This window comes from Lygodium microphyllum, chromosome 25, assembly GCF_053477565.2.
Source record: "Lygodium microphyllum isolate KBCC chromosome 25, Lygodium_microphyllum_v1.1.10, whole genome shotgun sequence".
Taxonomy (NCBI): domain Eukaryota; kingdom Viridiplantae; phylum Streptophyta; class Polypodiopsida; order Schizaeales; family Lygodiaceae; genus Lygodium; species Lygodium microphyllum.
Genome location: NC_141159.1, coordinates 4,011,829 through 4,031,790, shown reverse-complemented (window position 1 = coordinate 4,031,790; position 19,962 = coordinate 4,011,829). Strand labels below are relative to the sequence as shown.

At 46.3% G+C, this 19,962-nt stretch overlaps 1 protein-coding gene across 2 annotated transcripts in view; it reads left to right on the top strand.

Annotated features, from left to right (window-relative positions):
- The window catches only part of LOC148013853 (uncharacterized), a 162,684-nt gene that overhangs the window by 119,445 nt on the left and 23,277 nt on the right, over positions 1-19,962 (top strand). For both annotated transcript variants that reach the window (XM_087667392.1, XM_087667391.1), the window contains exon 9: positions 3,725-3,794. In XM_087667392.1, the coding sequence (XP_087523518.1) occupies positions 3,725-3,794 (70 nt within the window). The remainder of the gene's footprint in view (positions 1-3,724; positions 3,795-19,962) is intronic.

Below are 19,962 nucleotides of genomic sequence, written 5' to 3'. Positions count from 1 at the left end.
TGATGCCAGGAGGCATATTTCACGGTGGATTCCGTGCCACGGTGGATTCCGTGAGGTTTTACGGTGGATTCCGTAAACTTAGATGACCGGGGCTCATACACAAAGTGGATTTTTTGTGCGAGAAGTTGATGGGGACGCCTGTCCTTTTTGGGCGTTTCATTAATTTAGTGTATACTTTACGGTGGATTCCGTAAACTTAGATGACCGGGGCTCATACACAAAGTGGATTTTTTGTGCGAGAAGTTGATGGGGACGCCTGTCCTTTTTGGGCGTTTCATTAATTTAGTGTATACATGGGTGATTCCATAGCGGGTGTTTCCGCAAAATACATATTAAATTAATAAACGTTTATGAGTTTAGAGTGCGCACTCGTAATTATGATGCCAAGAGGCATATTTCACGGTGGATTCCGTGCCACGGTGGATTCCGTGAGGTTTTACGGTGGATTCCGTAAACTTAGATGACCGGGGCTCATACACAAAGTGGATTCTTTGTGCGAGAAGTTGATGGGGACGCCTGTCCTTTTCGGGCGTTTCATTAATTTAGTGTGTACATGGGTGATTCCATAGCGGGTGATTCCGCAAAATACATATTAAATTAATAAACGTTTATGAGTTTACGAGTGCGCACTCGTAAACTCATAAACGTTTATTAATTTAATATGTATTTTGCGGAATCACCCGCTATGGAATCACCCATGTACACACTAAATTAATGAAACGCCCGAAAAGGACAGGCGTCCCCATCAACTTCTCGCACAAAGAATCCACTTTGTGTATGAGCCCCGGTCATCTAAGTTTACGGAATCCACCGTAAAACCTCACGGAATCCACCGTGAAATATGCCTCCTGGCATCAGTTAGTTGTTTGTATCTTTTGCATAGTTACCTTGAACGGGGAACGGGAACGGGAATGGGACCCCCTGGAACGGGGGGAACGTCCAAGGTCGGGGAACGGGAACGGGGGGAACGGCACATGTCTTAAGTGCCACAAATATGCCCTGCATGACCAAAATTGCCCCAAAGAATGTCCCTCTAATTGCCCCAATACTCGTCAATGCATGAAATTGACCAAAATGTCCCAAAATTGACTCGATTACCCCCATAGCTTCAAATTGCCTTGAATTGCCCCAATTATCCCAATTTCCCTTGAAATTAGACAATATAAATGGATGAATACCTTGGAATTGAGGATCGGCTGAAATTTGATTCTGATTTGCAAGAGTTCATAATGCATCAAGTTTGAACTTTGCATGGACTCCTAATTAGCTTGTGGATTGTCTTGACACTTTGAATCTTCAACCAGAGAGAGAGAGAGAGAGAGAGAGAGAGAGAGAGAGAGAGAGAGAGATTAGTGTGTGCACATTAGGCAATGGAGATGGATGAATATGTGGTAGGACTGTGACCCAAGCAAAAAAAAAAACGGGAAAAAACGTCAATTTTCAATCAATAGGCCTGGAACGGCCGTTTCAAACAGGGAACAGCAGGGAATGGTAGGGAACGGCAGGGAACGTTCCCTGGCCGTTTCACCTCCTTGGAGGGTTTGGAACGCGTTAGGCCGTTCCTACAGGCCGGAACGGCCGTTCCGTGTTTCTATGATCTTTTGTAATTACTTTTCAATCACGTTTTTGTTGTTTTTGCTTGTTCTTCTTGTTTTGTGTGTGTGTGGTTCTGTTTATGTGCAATTTGAATGGCACCCCTTCTTGAGCAATATGTTTCTTTGGTTTCATGGGATTATGCATTGCTTCTACTATTGAACCTTATCCACAAGGCAAGCTTGCATGATTTTGTGGCCAAGCTTTTTTTCTCCTATCTAAGAACCCTCCTTTTTGTGTTATGGTGACTCAATAGCCTAAAGACCTAAGAGTGTGAAGATGGAGCTAATCCAAGGATGTGGCCACCATCTTGTATGCCCAATAGGAGGGCTCTACCAATGATATGCATAACGAGGTGGTGAGTAGTCCCAGATGGAGGTGAATGTGAAGTCGATGCGTAAAGTGCAATGGGATCAGTACTCGCAGACCAATCAACCAATCCCTTAGAAGTAGTGAAGGAGATTGTCTATCGAGGTTGTCTGCATGCCACATCTTTGTGCCACATGTCTAGTTGTTGTTATGGGGCTGAAGGAGCCGTCTGAAGAAGGGGAGTCACCCTTGGTTTGACTTGCCTTTGCATCTTGCAAGTTCTTACCATTGTTGGTTTTTCCTTGCAAAGATACATCCAGTCCCCTCACTGAATACGTATGTGTGGAGGATTTCTTGTGGACTTGTTCATGTAGCCTTGTGTAATGGAAGAATTGACACTCAAACTTGTTGAAGGTTGGCAATCAAGGTAGTGACATAATGTGGTGGATGAAATGGAAGTCATTTTCAAGCAACTTGTTCAAGAGGAACATGACGTGATCATCGTCTGACTTTAGGGAGTCACTAGTGGCAAACTATGCGAGTAACCATTGATATTCAGCCAGTTTGATCATCCCCTTAATGGAAAACTCTTGAAGCTCAAAATTGCGATTGATACATCGAGTGCGATCTCCTGCCGCATTGCAGTCAATAAGATGACTCCAACACTAAGATGCAAGGGGGAATGCTATAACAGAGAGTGGAAATTAGAAAGAAACCCTTGCATTAACTCAACATTGGTTGTAGAATTGCAAGCTCTCCATTGACGGATGCAATCAATTTGAGCCAATCGAGGGTCCGCGGCATAGGCTTTAGACCAATGACAAGGTTCCAAAGTTGTTGAGATACAAGCACTTGTTGCATGAAGTTTGACCAAGTGGTGAAATTAGACCAATTAAAACGAGTCTTATCTGCAAAGACATTCTTTGCCATTGAAACAGGAGTGGTAGTGCTTGGATAAGATGGATAGGGTGGGTAGGGTGGAGGAATGGAGTACACTTGGGACTCGGTCCCAGAGTGCCCACCATGCATGTGAGAAGTGTGCACAATGGATCTAAAGGTGGGCATGAGCTGACTAGGCATGGGCATGGTAACGACATGAGGAGCCCATGGAGGAGAGAGAGGGACATGTGGAGTAGAGAATGGGAATCTCTACATAGGAGTGACCCATGGAAAGTGTGAGGACACACCATAAGCAGAGAATGGAAATCCCTGCGTTTGAGAGGTCAAAGTAGGTGTGTGACTAGGAATAGTGAGGGGGATGCCCAGCGCAGTCATCCCAGTGGGAAGTGGTGTGCTCACTTGCAGAGAGGTGGAGGGAACTGTGTTAAAGGGTGGCATGCTTTGTGACAAGGCCCCATGGTGCAAAGTGGCTAGAGGGTAAGTGGTACAATGTTAAAGGGTGGCATGCCTTGCAACGATGCACCATGATTTGAAGTGGTAGGAAAGTATGAGTAGGGAATGGAGAATGATGCGGATGTGGAGTGTAATCCAAGGTTTTGGAATGAAGAAGAGAGGAAATCGAGGTGTGTGCGAGAAGAGGGTCGGATTTGAGAAGAGTGGCTTACATGCTCAAATGAAACAGAAGATGTAGATATACCTGGTGAATGATGTCTGCTCCGAGAACGCCCTCTATTGAAGTTGAGATTTATCTGACTGCAGTTGACTGTTGTCTTTATATAAGTGTTAAATGCTATACTATCAAAACTTTCATATTTTGAAAAGAGGTTGGCTATGGTTGAGCAAATAATATTTTCTGTCTTTCAAACCATTTCAAATTGCATAAGTTGTGTGAATAATTGGTGCTTTTTGTGTGACTTGCTAGTGAAAGCAAAAAGGTTGAAGATGCTTACAACACAAAAGTAATTATTACAACAACTCGATCAAAGCGACAGGTGATTGATGGAAGTTTGTCAGAATGTTGTGATTTATGCCATCTTTTGAAAAATGAAAGTAAATAAGCTGGAGTGAAACTGCACTTTCAAAACTGGATTTGCAGAAACTTAGGAGGTGAAATTCAGCATAGGATCTAGCAAAACTCTATATCATTGAAGGCAGTAAAACTGCTATGCTTGAGCTAATTCTTCTAAATTTAGGAAGCACCAACTGTATCGTCCAGATCTGTGCAAGTTTTGTCATTGGTCAAATTTTGGCAAAAGATAAGCATGCACCAGCTTTCAGGTCATGATGTATTTTACCGATAGTATGCACAGAATGAACATTTGTATTCTACCGTGAAGCCAAGCATCTTCTAGATGTATAGCACCTCAATGTTGTTTAAGATTCGATGCAAAATTTCTGCAAAATGATGGAGTTATGTTCCATGCAAACACATGTGTCTGTGTAGAAAAATTCCTTAGAAACCTGTCCATATTTCATGGCCATGCAGATGTTTTCTCATACATGAATTGACAAAATACATAGTTGTCATGCATACATGGGCAGGTATGCACTACAAAATTTCATACAATTCAAAAATGATTAGTTCCTGTGTAAAATGATTTAAGATACCTGGGAAAAATAGCTAGAAACTTTAGAAGAGGGCATGATCCCACTTACCATAGCTTTTCAGAACATGACATTGCACATACGAGTTGATTCTCCAAAGAGTTTGGAGGAGGGCATGATGAAATGAGCATAGCTTTTTGTTGTGCGTGTAAAGGATGACAAGAATGTCATGGCATCAAGTTTTCTTGATGATGATGCCATCATCTTGGCATTTGTGCGAAATCTGTAGTGTGAATTTATTTGTTGTTCTAAAAGTGCATTGCATTGATATCCACTGCACAAAAAACCTTGATTCTTTCCAAGTTCGGTTCTTCATTTAAACAATAGATCCAAATCCTATGCTTGGCATTGCCACGAGTATTTTTCTTTTAAAGGAAAAGAATGATTCTATGAATAAATCATGTCGACACAAAGTATCCCAAGGCAAAGTACAAAATAATAACCACAAAAAAAAAGATATCTTTTGGTCTAAAGCTTTCCTCCAATCTCCTCTAGCAGTCAACAAGGAAAGGCAATGCGCAATATTGCCGTAATTTCCGATAAGACTGCACAGATTTAGGATTTCAGCAAGAACAAACTGTAGAGTTATTGCACACAGAGAGAGAGAGAGAGAGGGGGGGGGGGGGGGGAACTGTTCTAGATGTGCATACCCATATGACAGCCCTTCGCTGGTCGCTTTTGCAGTTTGGGATTAAACTTAGGTCTCCTTTGCTTTCTTGGGAAGGCAAATCCAAGGAGAGACCTAAGTTTAATCGCATGTCTCATCTTGGATTGATCTTGGTGGCTAATGCCACTCTCTTGCCCCAAGGCACTCTAATGTCCTTTCGCACCATCAGACAAGTCTTTCGGGTACCTTGTGGCTATGGTGATCTCTGGGGTAGAGTCTCTTATCTCTTGTAGGATTGGAAACCCTTTCTTATCCTAGATTCAAATTACCCTTTGCAGGATTGGGATCTTGCAGGGCGTTTGACCCTTCACTCCTCTTCAGTTAATCAGATTTATCATTTCATGATTGGAGAATGGTTGACCACAAAACCCAATACTCTTTGGGGATTATGCAAATCTAAAGCGTGGTGGAAATTGACTAGAATGAAGGGATGGATCAATAAGACGCCATTCAAATGCGAGGTATTGATTTGGAGAATGTTCGTTTTGGGGGGGGGGGGGGGGGGCGCTCTCCCCCTTCCGTTGGCTCTTCACTGCAAAGATATTTCTAATGGAAAATGTTTATTCTGTACCATTTTGGTTGAGTCTTCTCGTCACAAATTCATCTCGTGCCCTTTCGCTCCGAAGATTTGAGCTATTCTCTTAGACATTTGGCATGTTGTAGTGGGGATAAGGATGCGTCCTCTTGATTGGATTTTTGGTAAAGCTAAATATCACGGTCTGCCACAACCTCGTATGAAGATCCTATTTCACTTTTTCAGATTTTGGGGTTGGTGGTATGTTTGGTTACTCACAATGCATTCATTTTTAATACCTCCTTAGGCATTCAACCTCATGTTGCGAAGCTTACGGGACTTCTCCAGCGGCAGCTTGACCTTGTACAACATGTTGATATCTTGGCCAAAGATGATTTAGTTCCTTGGCATACAACAATCTTCTTTGTTCCTTTGATGTGACTTTGTATCTTTATACATGGTGGCAGAGGTTGCAAATGATATGCCATGCTGTCATTCTTGGGCAGTCCCGGCTTAATTCTTTTTGTCCCATACACCAATACTGTTGGGTGCCTAGAGGCTATAGCCAAATTTGGTCGCCCTTGCAAGAGCAACTTTAATGGTATAATCCATTGCTTGCTTTTCAACCTACTTCCCCTTTGCAGGATTAAAGATATTCCTACTTGCGTGGAGGAAGAGATTTTGGACACAAAGGTGAATACTCAAGAGGTTCTTTGCTCCTTTTTTGTCTTTCATTAGGGAGGTATTATTCTCTTCTTCATTGGCTAGATTTTCACTTGTCCTTGTGGCTTCTATCAGGTCGTGCCTGACTCTGCCTCGGCGTGGGTCTTTCTTCTTCATCAACAACCCATCTTTTTTGATAAAAGGTTAGTGCATATTGTTTTTTGGTGTCCAATGGTAGATTTCCAATGTTTTCTCAAGCAGGCATGTTCAGTATGGGTTGAAGTGGAGCATTGCTCAACTGTGTATTGGGCCCTCCTCAAGGATGTTATGGCTGCAATGGGTCATATGTTGGTGCCTACTAGTTTGAAGATAGCCAATAGAAATAGGCTGTGCATGCTATTGAATACAACCAAAAAGAGGGTCAATAGAGCGCCTCAATTACAACGGTATATGGCCTCTTTGGTTTTGCCTCAGGTGGGATACCTACACTAGACATCATCTCTCCCGTGGTCAACTGAGTCACTTCTTGGAAAAATGTCCATATAGAAAGACTACCTTGGTAGACAAAACTATGGACAAATACCAAAATGAAGCGCCCCCTGCTCCCCCCCTTCCCTCCCTCCTCCCCCCGTAAGGGTATGGGCTTTGTAGCTATGCCATGGTGTTATCACCGAATGCACCTATATAGGGAGTAGTTGTGACTCTAGGCTCTGCTTGGTTTCCATGCTGCGTGTGACTCTAGGCTCTGCTTGGTTTCCACGCTACGTGTGATTCCCTATGCTCAGTAGTGAACCCTCATATAGCTTGGTTTCCGCGCTACGTGTGATTCCCTATGTTTAGTGGTGAACCCTCTTGGTTTCCACGCTACGTCTGATTCCCTATGTTCGGTGGTGATTCTGTCGGTGCTTCAGGGCAAGCAACCCTTTCCTGCCATGGCTATGGATCATCCTTGGCAAGACTGGGACCTTGCAGGCCGCTTGAGTCTGGAAAAGGCGTCTGCTAATCAGGTGTATCATCTTCTGATTAAAGATCACCAATGGCTGGGTGTGAAAGCTAATACTGTATGGGGATTGCGGAAATCTCAGTCATGGTGGAAGGCAACTGTACTGGAAGGCTGGTTGAATAAGACCCCTTTCAAATGTAAGGTCTTTCTTTGACGGGTCATGATTGATGGTCTTCCTCTTGCTTCGGCCCTTTCCAAGCATCGAATCTCGAACGGCAATTGTTTCTTCTGTACCACTACTGCGGAATCGGCCCGACATCGATTTATTTCTTGCCCGCTCGCCAAGAATATCTGGTCGTTCTTGTCACAGATTTGGCATGCAGTGGTGGGATCCTCACTAACCCCTTTCGATTGGGTTTTTGTGTGCCCAAAATACCCCACACCGCCACAATTGCATATGAAGATCTTATTCCACTTCTTCAGATACTGGGGATGTTGGCACATTTGGACCACTCGGAATGCCTTTCTTTTTGATTCGGCATCTAATGTACCGAGACACCTTGCCTGGGTTAAAGGTCTTTTGCATTGGCAGATAGATCTCATTCGGCACTCGGACTTGCTCCCTCGGGAGGACTTGCTTGCCTGGCATATGGCAATTTCCTCTGGGTCTTTGCCATGACTTGTGTAACTTTTTCGTGGTCTAGTATTGGGATTTTACACACGTTGGCTTAGGGCCCTCGTGTATCTTGTATTATGTAAACTTGTAACTTTTTTTCGTAATTAATACAATTACCTTTTACGGAGAGAGAGAGAGAGAGAGAGAGAGAGAGAGAGAGAGAGACGGATCGATGGCGAGCGTGCTGGTGGGGATGAGACGGGACCCCATTTAGGGTTTCCGCCAGTCGTCCCTGCGGATTCCGCCTGTGGTTGTGCAAGTTGCCGTCCTGGGACGCCACGTTCAAGCCTGCCTTCGTCTGCGACGGCCTTCCTTCGTGTGCGACTGCTTTCCCTCGTTGCCCTGCGCACTGCCCTGCCCTGCGCCTCCCTGCGTGCAGCTGGACCCTGCGACCTGACACTGCGTCCCTGCGACTGCGACCTGACCCTGCGACTGCGACCTGATCCTGCGACCTGACCCTGTGACCTTACCCTGTGCAGGATCGACCTGACCCTGTGAATTTGCTCCATTTTCATGTCCAACGACTGTGACCGTCTGTATAGCAGGCGGCTGCACTGTAGACTTCACCATCAGACAATGCGAGAGCAAGAGAGTGAGAGACAGTGCGAATCTGCTCCGTTTTCCTGTCCGACGACTGTGACTGTCTGTATAGCAGGCGGCTGCACTGCAGACTTCGCCATCAGACAGTGCGAGAGCAAGAGAGTGAGAGACAGAGAGAGAGGACAATAGTATGGCTGGCCTGGATATGGCGTTTATCGACTAGACGGTGGCAGTCCTTGGTCCGGATTCTAATACAGAGGAGCCGGAGGATATGGTTCCTTGCACGGAGGAGATGCCTTCTAGTTATGACCTGCCGCCTTCGGGCAAACGCTCCAAGCATACTTCCGACGACGCAATGGGTCCGCAGGAACGTTCCTATGCACACGTTGCCTCTGATTCTGTAGATTCGCAAGAGATTGACTGAGAGCATTTGCTGGAATTTGCCAATACTCTGCTTGGCGATTATGTCTAGCATAATCATGAAGCGTTTTCCGACTCGGGAACTGATGAAGTGCTGGAAGCCACGGTGGACCCGAAAACTGTCTTGCGATCTTTTTCAGTGTTTTATGACCGTGCGGTTATACTCTTCTTCACTGGCAGGATCCCAGTGCTTTCCCATATTCGCCAGTGGTTGCATCATTTATTGCAAGGGGAGTGTGTTGAGATCTTTCTTGGACCCCGCGGCTTTTATGAGGTGCTGCTAAAATCAGAGAAGCATCGGACTGAGCTCCTGTCCAAATTGCCATTGTTCTTTGATCGCCGCTTGATCCATGTTGTGCCATGGCGCCCTATGGCAGACTTTCAGCGCCTGCTTCAGCGTGAATGCCCGGTGTGGGTTGAAGTGGAAAATTGTCTGGCGGTCTATTGGCCATTGTTAAAGGATACGATGGCAGTTGTGGGAACGGTGCTGGTTCCCCCAAGCCTAAGGGCCATGAATCGAAATCGTTTATGTATGTTATGGGACACAGCCAAGAAAAGGCCTGTGTGGCTTCGCCTCAATTGCTCTGGCATGCATCCTTTGCACTTTTGCTTGAAATGGGGCAACTTTGTAGGACACTGCTTTTTGTGCGGGAAATTGGGGCATTTTTTGGTCGAATGCCCAGAGAGGCAACCATCTTCAAATGATGGGCATGTTGTGCTGTCTATGGATGACATGGTGCTTGATGCTCCAGCACAGGAGGCTCCCCAGCCACCTAATGTTTTGGATAAAGGTAAACAATAGGTCTTGGGTTTGGATTCCCGTAGCAATGACTGGCTAGATGCACGTCCCAAAAAAGGTAAAAAGTTGGATGCAGGCCTGGCGGATTCTGGGCCGAGTGTTTCACAGGATTCCGTGCGCACGTATATGCGCAGGAAAGAAATGTTCTCTTCACAGCATGTTGCGCGTACTATGGTTCCTTCGGGCCCCCGTAATCAGTCTACAAGGAAAGTATATGCAGACGGTTCAAAGGGCCCACCTGCTAAGCTGGCGTTTGATACTAGAGGTAATGTGATTACACCTTGGGATCGTCATTATCCCCGTTCCACGCCCAAGGCAGTGGATATTCCATCTACCTCTAAAGCGGGCCGCTAGAATTCTTTTGCAGTGTTGGCCGATTTTCTGGATGAAGGTGTCTTGGACGTTCTCGCAAAAAAGGTGAAATCGAGGCAACAGGTGCCTCGTTCCTGATTCTCTTTTTTTGAAGATATATGAAGATAGCCACGTGGAATGTGCGAGGCATTTGTTCTCGTCATAAGCAACATGCCATGTGGACTGTCTTGCATGAGAACCAGTGGGATGTCTTGTGTGCGGTTGAGCATAAGAGTCACGGTGAAGCAGGAAAAGTTGTGGATTGCCATGGGTTTCGCCTGTTCTATGCAGGGACACATGCTATGCACTATTCTGGCATGCTTATGATTGTCCATGAGAAATACCAGCCTATTCTTATTAAAAATGATGTACAGGGCCGCTTTGTGGTAATCGAAGTTTTATTTGAAGGAGAGATCTTATGGTTGCTAGGCCTCTATGCTCCATGTCACTTGGTAGAAGGGGTTTTTTGTTGGGGGATTTCAATATGTGTGTTGACTCTTCTCAGTCCACTTCAGGGCATTCGGTGATGGATGCTCCGGAAAGTCGAGTGTGGAATGCCTTTGCTCTTCAGGTACTTAAGCAAGATCTCTGGTCTTGGCTCCACCCTTCTTCTTCAGGGTTTACTTTTCATTCCGCACAATATGCAACTACCTGGTCGTGGTTGGACAGAATATATATCATGCAGGGGGATGATTTTCTTCCCGAGATGCTGGAAATGAAAGTCTTGCAGCAATATGCCTTGTCGGATCATTTTCCTCTCCAGCTTGAGATGCTCGCACAACCTATTGCACCTTTTATGCAGTTGCTGGATAGACTCCCTTTACATTTCAACTCGTCTTATTTGAAGCATCCAATCTTTCAGGGCTATATGCAGCAATTGATTGAGAGGTTTTTATTGGACTTCGCCTCTGAGGGCTTGGCTTCCTTTGCACGGCTGCTCTCTAATGTGCAGCTGGTTGCTCTGTTGGGTATCTCACACGCCTTACTTACGCCTACGCTCATATGGGAGTGTGCGGGTGATCACTAGGACACTGGGGCACTTTTTACTCTCGGTAGGAGAGGTTTTTTCCCCCAGATTATGTGTACTATTTTGTATGTGCTTGTGGTGCACACTTACGGGCACTTACTGTGTTCGGGTGTGAACAGCCCCTTATAACCCTAAGGTATAAGGGTTATCATTTGTACTTTCAGCTAACACTCTATTCAGTACTATTGCATTGGGTATCGTGCTCAACTCTGTCTCTCACTCTCACACTGTCTACTGCACTTCAGCTGCACCTCGATCCTCTCCCATCTGACATTTGGTATCAGAGCTCAGCTCAGAGCAGTCTTCAGTCTGCAGTCTGCAGCCCACTCCAGTTCAGCCAGCCCCCGCCAGTTCTGCCCCAGCCGCCTGTACCTGTGCGTGTCCTGCACAGCGTGCTATCTGTCCTGCACAGCGCGCCCTGCCCAGCGCGCCACCTGTACCTGCGTGCTGCCACCTCTGCCCAGCGTGTCCTCTGCCCTGTGTCTGCCCAGCGTGCCCCTTCGCCTGTCAGTCTGCCTGCGCAGCCTCCCTGCGCTGAGCTAGACTGTGCCGTCAGCTCCAGCTGCCAGCGCGCCACCTGTTTCCACCACCCAGTCCTGGGTACCGCCTCCTCTGCCCAGCGCGCGCCCAGTCCTGCCTGCGCGTGTCACTGGACCTGCACGCCTGTACCTGTGCGTCAGTCCGACTGTACCCAGCAGTCATTATCTCGGGAATCGTGCCCGTCGTCAACACGCAGAGGTAACATTCTGCACTTTTCTTTTACACAGGAGTTCGTGCAACAGGTTCAGGTTCAGCATTGGGAAACGTGCTGAACAGCAGGGTCAATTTTCTGCATTGGGACACGTGCTCTGTGTATGTAACAGAGCAGCAGCAGCATCAGTTTTCAGCATTGGGAAACGTGCTGTGTCTGTCTGTGACACATTGAATGCACATTTTGGGGCTTTTGTAACAGACATTTGTGACAGAAATTTTGGGCAGAAAATTTTGGGGCTTTTGATGTTTTAGTGCTGCTGAGCACTAATTGCACCTTGGGAAGCGTGCATCAGTGACAGTTTTTTGACAGAGTACCCTTTGCACATTAATTGCAGACTTGTGTTTGCTGCAATTTCTGGAAATTTGCAGATTTCCAGCCCGTACTGCATTGACATTGCTCTATTGCCTTTTGGGAAATAATGGCAAATCAGGGAGGAGATGTATTCACCTATGTGTCCAAGGAAGACCGATTGGATGGGAACAATTATTCCCTTTGGTCTTTCATGATGAAGAATGTATTAGTGGCCAAAAATTTGTGGGATTATGTCAGTGGAGAGGAAGCACGACCGGGAGTTGTGGCTCCCGCTACTCCTCCTCCAGGAGGACGTGCAAGAGGGCAACCTCAGCCCCCTCCACCTCAGCCCGCTCAGCCACTTCCCCCAAGAACTGCAGCTCAGAAAGCTTGGGATACACGGGATGCACAGGCTATGTCGCTGATTGCATTGGCAGTTCAGCGTTCTATCATTCCTCATATTCGTTCAGCAGCTTCTTCACAAGAAGCTTGGTTGACATTGGAGCAGATGTTTGCAGGAAAGAATGAGACTCGCATCTCTTTCTTGAAGAAAGAGCTAGAGACTCTAAAGATGAATGAGGGTGATTCTATGCAGGATCATCTCAACAAAATTCAGGACTTGCGGGAGCAACTCATGAATGTGGATGAGTACTACTCAGATGCGCAGCTGCTTTCTACGACATTGAATTCACTGCCTCCCTCTTACTTGGCTTTTCATACTGCCTTGAACCTCACTATGAGGATTTCGAAAGAGCCCATCACTTTCATTCAGCTTGTCAGTTTGCTTCTAGAGGAGGAGCAAACTAGACGGAACAGTGGTGTGGATGGTATAGCCTCTGAGCAGGCTTTTATGTCAAGGCAGAAGGGTAAAAACAGCCAAGGGAAAAATGCTTCGCAGAGTTCTGGTAGTAGTAGCACTTCACAGACAAGTCAGAAACAGGGGGGCACGCAAGCAAAAAAAGGAAAATGCCATTACTGCAAGAAGCCTGGCCACTATATCACTGAGTGCAGGAAGCGCATCGCCAAAGAGAAGAAGAAGGAGTCAGGGATGTCTGTTTCTGCAGCTCCTTCCACTGCTAGTGAGTCCGCGTCCTTTGTTGTAGACAGGGACTATTGTTTTTACACTTGCAGTTATGATGTCTCTTGGGCTGATAGAGCATTTAGCTCTACAGAAGATGCTGACACTTGGTTCTTTGACAGTGGTGCTTCACGGCATATCACATCTCGTAGAGATTTGTTTGCTTCTCTTGGTGCACCTCCCGTTGGGAAGTCTGTTCAGTGTGCTAATAATGCATCATACCCTGTTCGTGGTATTGGGGAGATTCAGCTTACAGCCATTGATGGCTCTATTCTCCGCCTACAGGATGCTTTGTATGTGCCTGGCATTAAGAAGAATCTGCTTTCCATTTCTTCTATGGCACGTTGTGGTTTGCAGGTCACCTTTGATGATGACCGTTGCATGGTCCGTGACAAGGAACACATGACATTGGTCTTGACAGGTTCTCTGTGTCATGGGTTATATGAGTTGGATGCTCTTTCGGTAGATCAGTCTGCATATTTGACATCCACTCTTACTCCTGCTATGTTAGAGGCAGAGTTATGGCATGCTCGTTTGGGGCATGTAAACTATGGCAGCTTGATGCTATTACAGCGTACTAAGATGTTGGATGGATTACCTCTCTTGGAGAGACCTCCTGAGCATTTATGCGAGGGTTGCATTTTGGGGAAAATGCATCGTTTCTCTTTTCCCCGTGATGTTGCTTTTAGAGCAACAGCCAGATTGCAGCTTGTGCATTCGGATGTTTGTGGGCCCATGCAGACACAGTCATTGGGTGGTTGTTACTATTTTGTAACATTTATTGATGACTTTACACGTTTGTTCTGGGTCTACTGCTTGAAAAAGAAGTCAGAAGTGTATGATGCATTTTTGGCTTTCAGTGCACTTGTGGAAACTCAGTCTGGTTGCAAGATTAAGACTCTCCGTTCGGACCGAGGGGGGGAATACATGTCCTCTATGCTGAATTCTTATTTGCAGCAGAAGGGCATTATCCATCAGTACACTACTGCATATACTCCACAGCAGAATGGGGTAGCAGAGAGGAAAAATCGGTCACTCATGGAGATGGCCAGATGTATGCTGAAGGCAAAGAGTTTGCCTCATAGTTTTTGGATGGAAGCCGTCATGTGCGCTTGCCACATTTTGAACAGATGCCCTACCAAGGCCTTGAAAACCGTCACACCTTTTGAGGCTTGGCACAGCCGCAAACCTTCTGTTGGCCACTTCCGTACTTTTGGGTGTCTTGCATATGCCCATATTCCACAGGTACTTCGAAAGAAGTTGGACAACAAGGCTGTAAAATGCATCTTTATGGGATATAGCAGCGAAAGCAAAGGCTACAGACTCTATGATCCCGTGACCAAGAAGGTTTTTGTCAGCAGGGATGTTGTATTTGATGAAAAATCAGAATTATCCTTGGCTGGTTTTGATACATATCAGGCTGCCCGTGATGTCTTTGAAGGGCTGCTGCCCATCACATTTGGTGATTCAGCTGGTACTTCAGCAAATGAACCTAATGTTCAGCCAGCTGCTCCTATGGAACATGCAGTAAATCAGCACATTGCTGAAACTGAAATTCAGAAGGAACTTGTACACAGTCAGGAAGCAAGACAGGTGCCTAGATGGTACACGCAGACTATGAGAGATAGTCATTTGGAAACACCCTTGGCCGGTCGTACTCGAAGGCAAACTCGACTGCATGATTCAGCACATTCCATGGAGTTTGTTATGGCAGCATGTACTCATGATAATGAGGAGCCTGAATGTTTTGAGGATGCACGACATAGTGTGCATTGGATGGCAGCCATGCAAGCTGAATTGGATTCTATTCATAAGAATCATACTTGGGATTTGGTGTCTTTGCCAGTTGGCAAGCGTGCCATTGGTACGAAATGGGTCTACAAATTGAAAAGGAATGCAGATGGATCCATAGATAAGTACAAGGCACGGCTGGTAGCTAAAGGCTACGCACAGAAAAAGGGCATTGACTATGAGGAGACCTTTGCTCCTACCTCCCGTATGACGACCATTCGGTCTATGATTGCCTTGGCTGCACATTTTGGTTGGAAAGTGCATCAGCTGGATATAAAGACTGCATTCTTACATGGGGAACTTCAGGAAGAAGTGTATGTACAGCAGCCCATTGGTTTTGCAGTTGAAGGCTCAGAAAATTTAGTATGCAAGCTGAAAAAAGCTCTATATGGTTTGAAACAAGCTCCACGAGCTTGGTACGCAAAGATAGATGCTTTCTTGCTTAGTCAGGGGTTTGTAAACAGCCCATCTGAGTCTACCCTTTATGTACATAAAGAAGGGGGATCCATGCTGATTTTGTGTCTATATGTAGATGACCTTTTGCTCACTGGAACACATGCTGATCAGATTTCAGCATTCAAAAATAATTTACAGCAAACTTTTGACATGTCTGACTTGGGTATTTTGCATTATTACTTGGGCATCCAGTTTGTACATGATGCTAGAGGCATTGGATTATGTCAATCAAGGTACATTGGGCAACTTCTTGAGAAGTTTGGCTTACAGGATTGCAAGCCAGTTTGTACACCCATGGAACCTGGGCTCAAACTGTCATTACATGATGACAGTGATTTGTTTGATATCCATACTTATGCTCCAGCAGTGGGATGTCTCATCTATCTATGCCACACTCGGCCAGACATACAGTTTGCCGTTTCAGTTTTGAGCAGGTACATGCATCAGCCTCGTATGTCGCATTGGCAAGCTGTGAAGCGTGTGTTTCGTTACTTGCAGGGTACTAGAGCTCTTGGATTGCTTTATGCCAAGGGGGGACCACTGCAGTTACATGCTTACAGTGACTCTGATTGGGCTGGTGATTTTGATACTCGTCACTCCACTAGTGGCAATTGTTTCTTTCTTGGCTCGTCATGCATTTCTTGGCTTAGCAAGAAACAATCCACTGTTGCCACGTCGTCATGTGAAGCTGAGTACAAGGCAGCCTTCACTACTGCAGTTGAGTGCATATGGCTTAGACGCTTACTTGCTGATTTGGATGTATCTGTTACGGAGCCTACTCCTTTATATACTGACAGTCAGAGTGCCATTGCAGTGGCACGGAACCCTGTGTTTCATGCTCGCACGAAACACATAGAGATTCACTACCACTTTGTCAGAGAGAGGCTACATGCAGGTGATATCAGCCTTGTCTACTGTCCTACCACCAGCAATGTGGCAGACATCTTCACCAAAGCTCTTCCACGAGACAAATTTGAAGCATTTCGCGATGCTTTGAATTTGACGCCCTTTGGTGGCGGATGATCCTTGTACACTTGATCACTCTTCACTCCAGGGGGGTTTGTTGGGTATCTCACACGCCTTACTTACGCCTACGCTCATATGGGAGTGTGCGGGTGATCACTAGGACACTGGGGCACTTTTTACTCTCGGTAGGAGAGGTTTTTTCCCCCAGATTATGTGTACTATTTTGTATGTGCTTGTGGTGCACACTTACGGGCACTTACTGTGTTCGGGTGTGAACAACCCCTTATAACCCTAAGGTATAAGGGTTATCATTTGTACTTTCAGCTAACACTCTATTCAGTACTATTGCATTGGGTATCGTGCTCAACTCTGTCTCTCACTCTCACACTGTCTACTGCACTTCAGCTGCACCTCGATCCTCTCCCATCTGACATGCTCGGCAGTATGGGATCCATCATGCCTCTATTTGTCGACGGCGTCGACTCGCAGCGCAGGACTTACTGGCTTTGGTTCGTTCGCTGCTGGTGGACACCCCAGATGATGAATTTCTGCTGTCACTGTCGATGCGTTTTGCTGATCTTATTCAAGTATTTCAGTTGAAATCTTATCAGCAGGCCAAACTGCCTAACTTGACTGACACATTGCAAGATAGTGCTTGTCAGACTCATAAGTTCTTTCGCGCCTTGCATGCTTCTCCTGCTCAAGAAAATATGACTAGACTCCAGGATTCAGAAGGTCGCCTGGTCACAGATCTGCAGACCATTGTCAATATGTGCAGGAATTATTTTCTGGATCTTCTTGGTTCTTCTCCTTCGCCTTCTAACCAGGTTACGCATGCACACTCAGTTTTCTATGATCTGGTCCGCCAGCAGATTCCACTTGATATGCAAGCTACTTTGGAGGTAGATATTTGTGAGGAGGAGGTTATGGATGTTTTGTTACACCTGCCTAAGGATAAAAGCCCTGGTTGGGATGGTCTCACCAATGAATTCTTTGAGAGCTCGGCCACCCAACTGGTGAAGCCATTGGCGGCTATGTTTCAGCAGGTTTGGGAAACAGGAGTCATGCCTTCCTCATGGAAAGAAGGTCTTATCAAATTGCTCCCAAAGGTTCCTTCGCCGTCAATGTTGCAACACTGGAGACCAATTTCTTTGATGGGTTCGATGTATAAAATCTTTTCCAAAGTGCTGGTGAATCGGCTTTACAAGCACCTTCTAGCTATTGTGCATCCTCTTCAGTATGGTTTCATTAAGGGCCGCAACATTCTGCATAATATCTTAAATGTGCAAATGGCTATTGACTATGTGAGGCACTCCAATCAGGAAGTGGTATTGATTCAATTGGATCTGGAAAAGGCTTTTGACTATTTAGACTGGTCTTTCATTGCAGAACTTATATCTGCTATGGGTTTTGGTACTCGGATGTCCCGATTGATCTATACCATTAGTGCTGTAGCTTCTTCGCGCGTTATGCTCAATGGTGGGGTTACAGAGCCATTTGTCCTCGCACGCTTGGTGAGATAGGGTTGCCCTTTGAGTCCTCTATTCTTTGCCGTGGCGACCCACCCTGTTCTTTCAATGTTATCTTCAATGGTAGCTTCTGCTCAGCTGGCCGGATTGTCTCTTCCTTTGGGACAGCACTTCATTAGCCAATCTCTGGCTGATGATAGCTTTATGATTTTGCGTGCGGACAAGGACAATATTCGCAAGGCACTAGATGTTTGGTCGCTCTTTGGTCATGCTTTTGGTCTTCGCATCAATGCCTTCAAATCAGCCATTCTCAGTTGCACGGAGTCTGATTTACAGTCGTTGGGCTGGCAGGGTCAGGTTGTTCCCCGTGGCTCCATTGTCAGGCATCTTGGATACCCATTGGGGGTTGATGTTCGGCCAAAGGAGCTACTGGAGTGGATCTCACAGAAACTGACAGCTAAGTTTATGTATTGGAAGTCGCAAGCGTGGCCATTCCATGTTCGCCTCAAAGTGGCTCAGACAATTATGTTGCCAATGCTCACATATTTCTTGCCATTGCTGCCGTGGACTCCTACTACTTTGAAGGCTCTCACTCGCCACATTCGTTTCATGTTATGGAAGAAGGATTCATTGCACGCAGGTATTTCGTGGATTTCATGGTCACATACATGTACCCCCAAACGCTTGGGTGGTGGAGCTATTTTGGATGCTGAAACTCATATGCTGGCTCTTCGCTAGTCTCTTTTTCGCGCTATGTGTGTGGATCATCACCCGTGGACCGTTATAGCCCGTTATTTTCTTGAGGACAACGGGCTTTGGCATGGTAATACACGACTTCGGTGCTCCTAGTGACATGTCCTTAATGCAAACTCTTGGTTTTCCAGTCCCTCCTCCTCTCTGTTACTGCATTTGCTCAGCTCCCGGCAAGTGGTGCTCCAAAAGGCGCGTTGGCATCTAGTGGGGGACCGCTTGCATACTAACTCCTTTCAACTGGAATTGTTGGCAGTTTCGAGATTACTTTCATGGGAAGACAAACATGAGCTTAGACCAAGATTTAACCGCATGGCCCGTTTGGGTGTGACTTCAGTTGCGGACGCCACCCTTGCCAGTCGTACTGTCTTCTCGTCGTTTCGTACTGACAGGAGACTTTTCCGAATCCTGCGTGGATACCGTGATTCATGGGAACAGCTTGTGTCAGTGCTTCGGGGTAGGCAACCCTTTCTTGCCCTGGCTCTGGATCGTCCTTGGCAGGATTGGGACCTTGCAAGCCGGTTGAGTCTAGAAAAGGCCTCTACTAATGAGGTGTATCATCTTTTGATTAAAGATCATCAATGGCTGGGTGTGAAAGCTAATACTGTATGGGGATTGCAGAAATCTCAGTCTTGGTGGAAGCCAACTGTGATGGAGGGCTGGTTGAATAAGACACCTTTCAAATGCAAGGTCTTTCTTTGGCGGGTGATGATTGGTGGTCTTCCTCTTGCCTCGGCCCTTTCCACACGTCAAATCTCAAATGGCAATTGTTTCTTGTGTACCACTTCTGTGGAATCGGCCCGACATCGATTTATTTCTTGCCCGCTCGCCAAGAATATCTGGTCGCTCTTGTCACAGGTTTGGCGTGCAGTGGCGGGGTCCTCACTAACCCCTTTCAATTGGGTTTTTGTGTGCCCAAAATACCCCACGCCGCCACAGTTGCATATGAAGATCTTATTCCACTTTTTCAAATACTGGGGATGCTGGCACATTTGGACCACTCGGAATGCCTTTCTTTTTGATTCGGGCTCTAATGTACCGAGAGAAGGAACGAGCCGTTCGTCGCCTGACAGTCACCTCGACCTGCAAGTTCGTGCCGGCGTCGTCTGGACGTGTGGGAGCCACTGTCGCCGCCTGGACCTCGTGTCACTGTTGGCGACTGGACCTGGTGCGCCCTGTCCTAACGGACTTGCAACTACTTCAGACAATCTCCTGCCGCGCCACGCTGCAGACGCCCACCGATTTCGAACGCCCTGCTGGTCTGCGGTTCACCTGAACGAGCTCGTCCTGATCTGCACAGGTGCCACGTTGCAGGAAACCCTTATCTCAATCGTCAACAAAAAGAAGCGTCATGTCAGCTCGATGAACCAGATTCTGATCCTGCCCATTTACTAATGTAC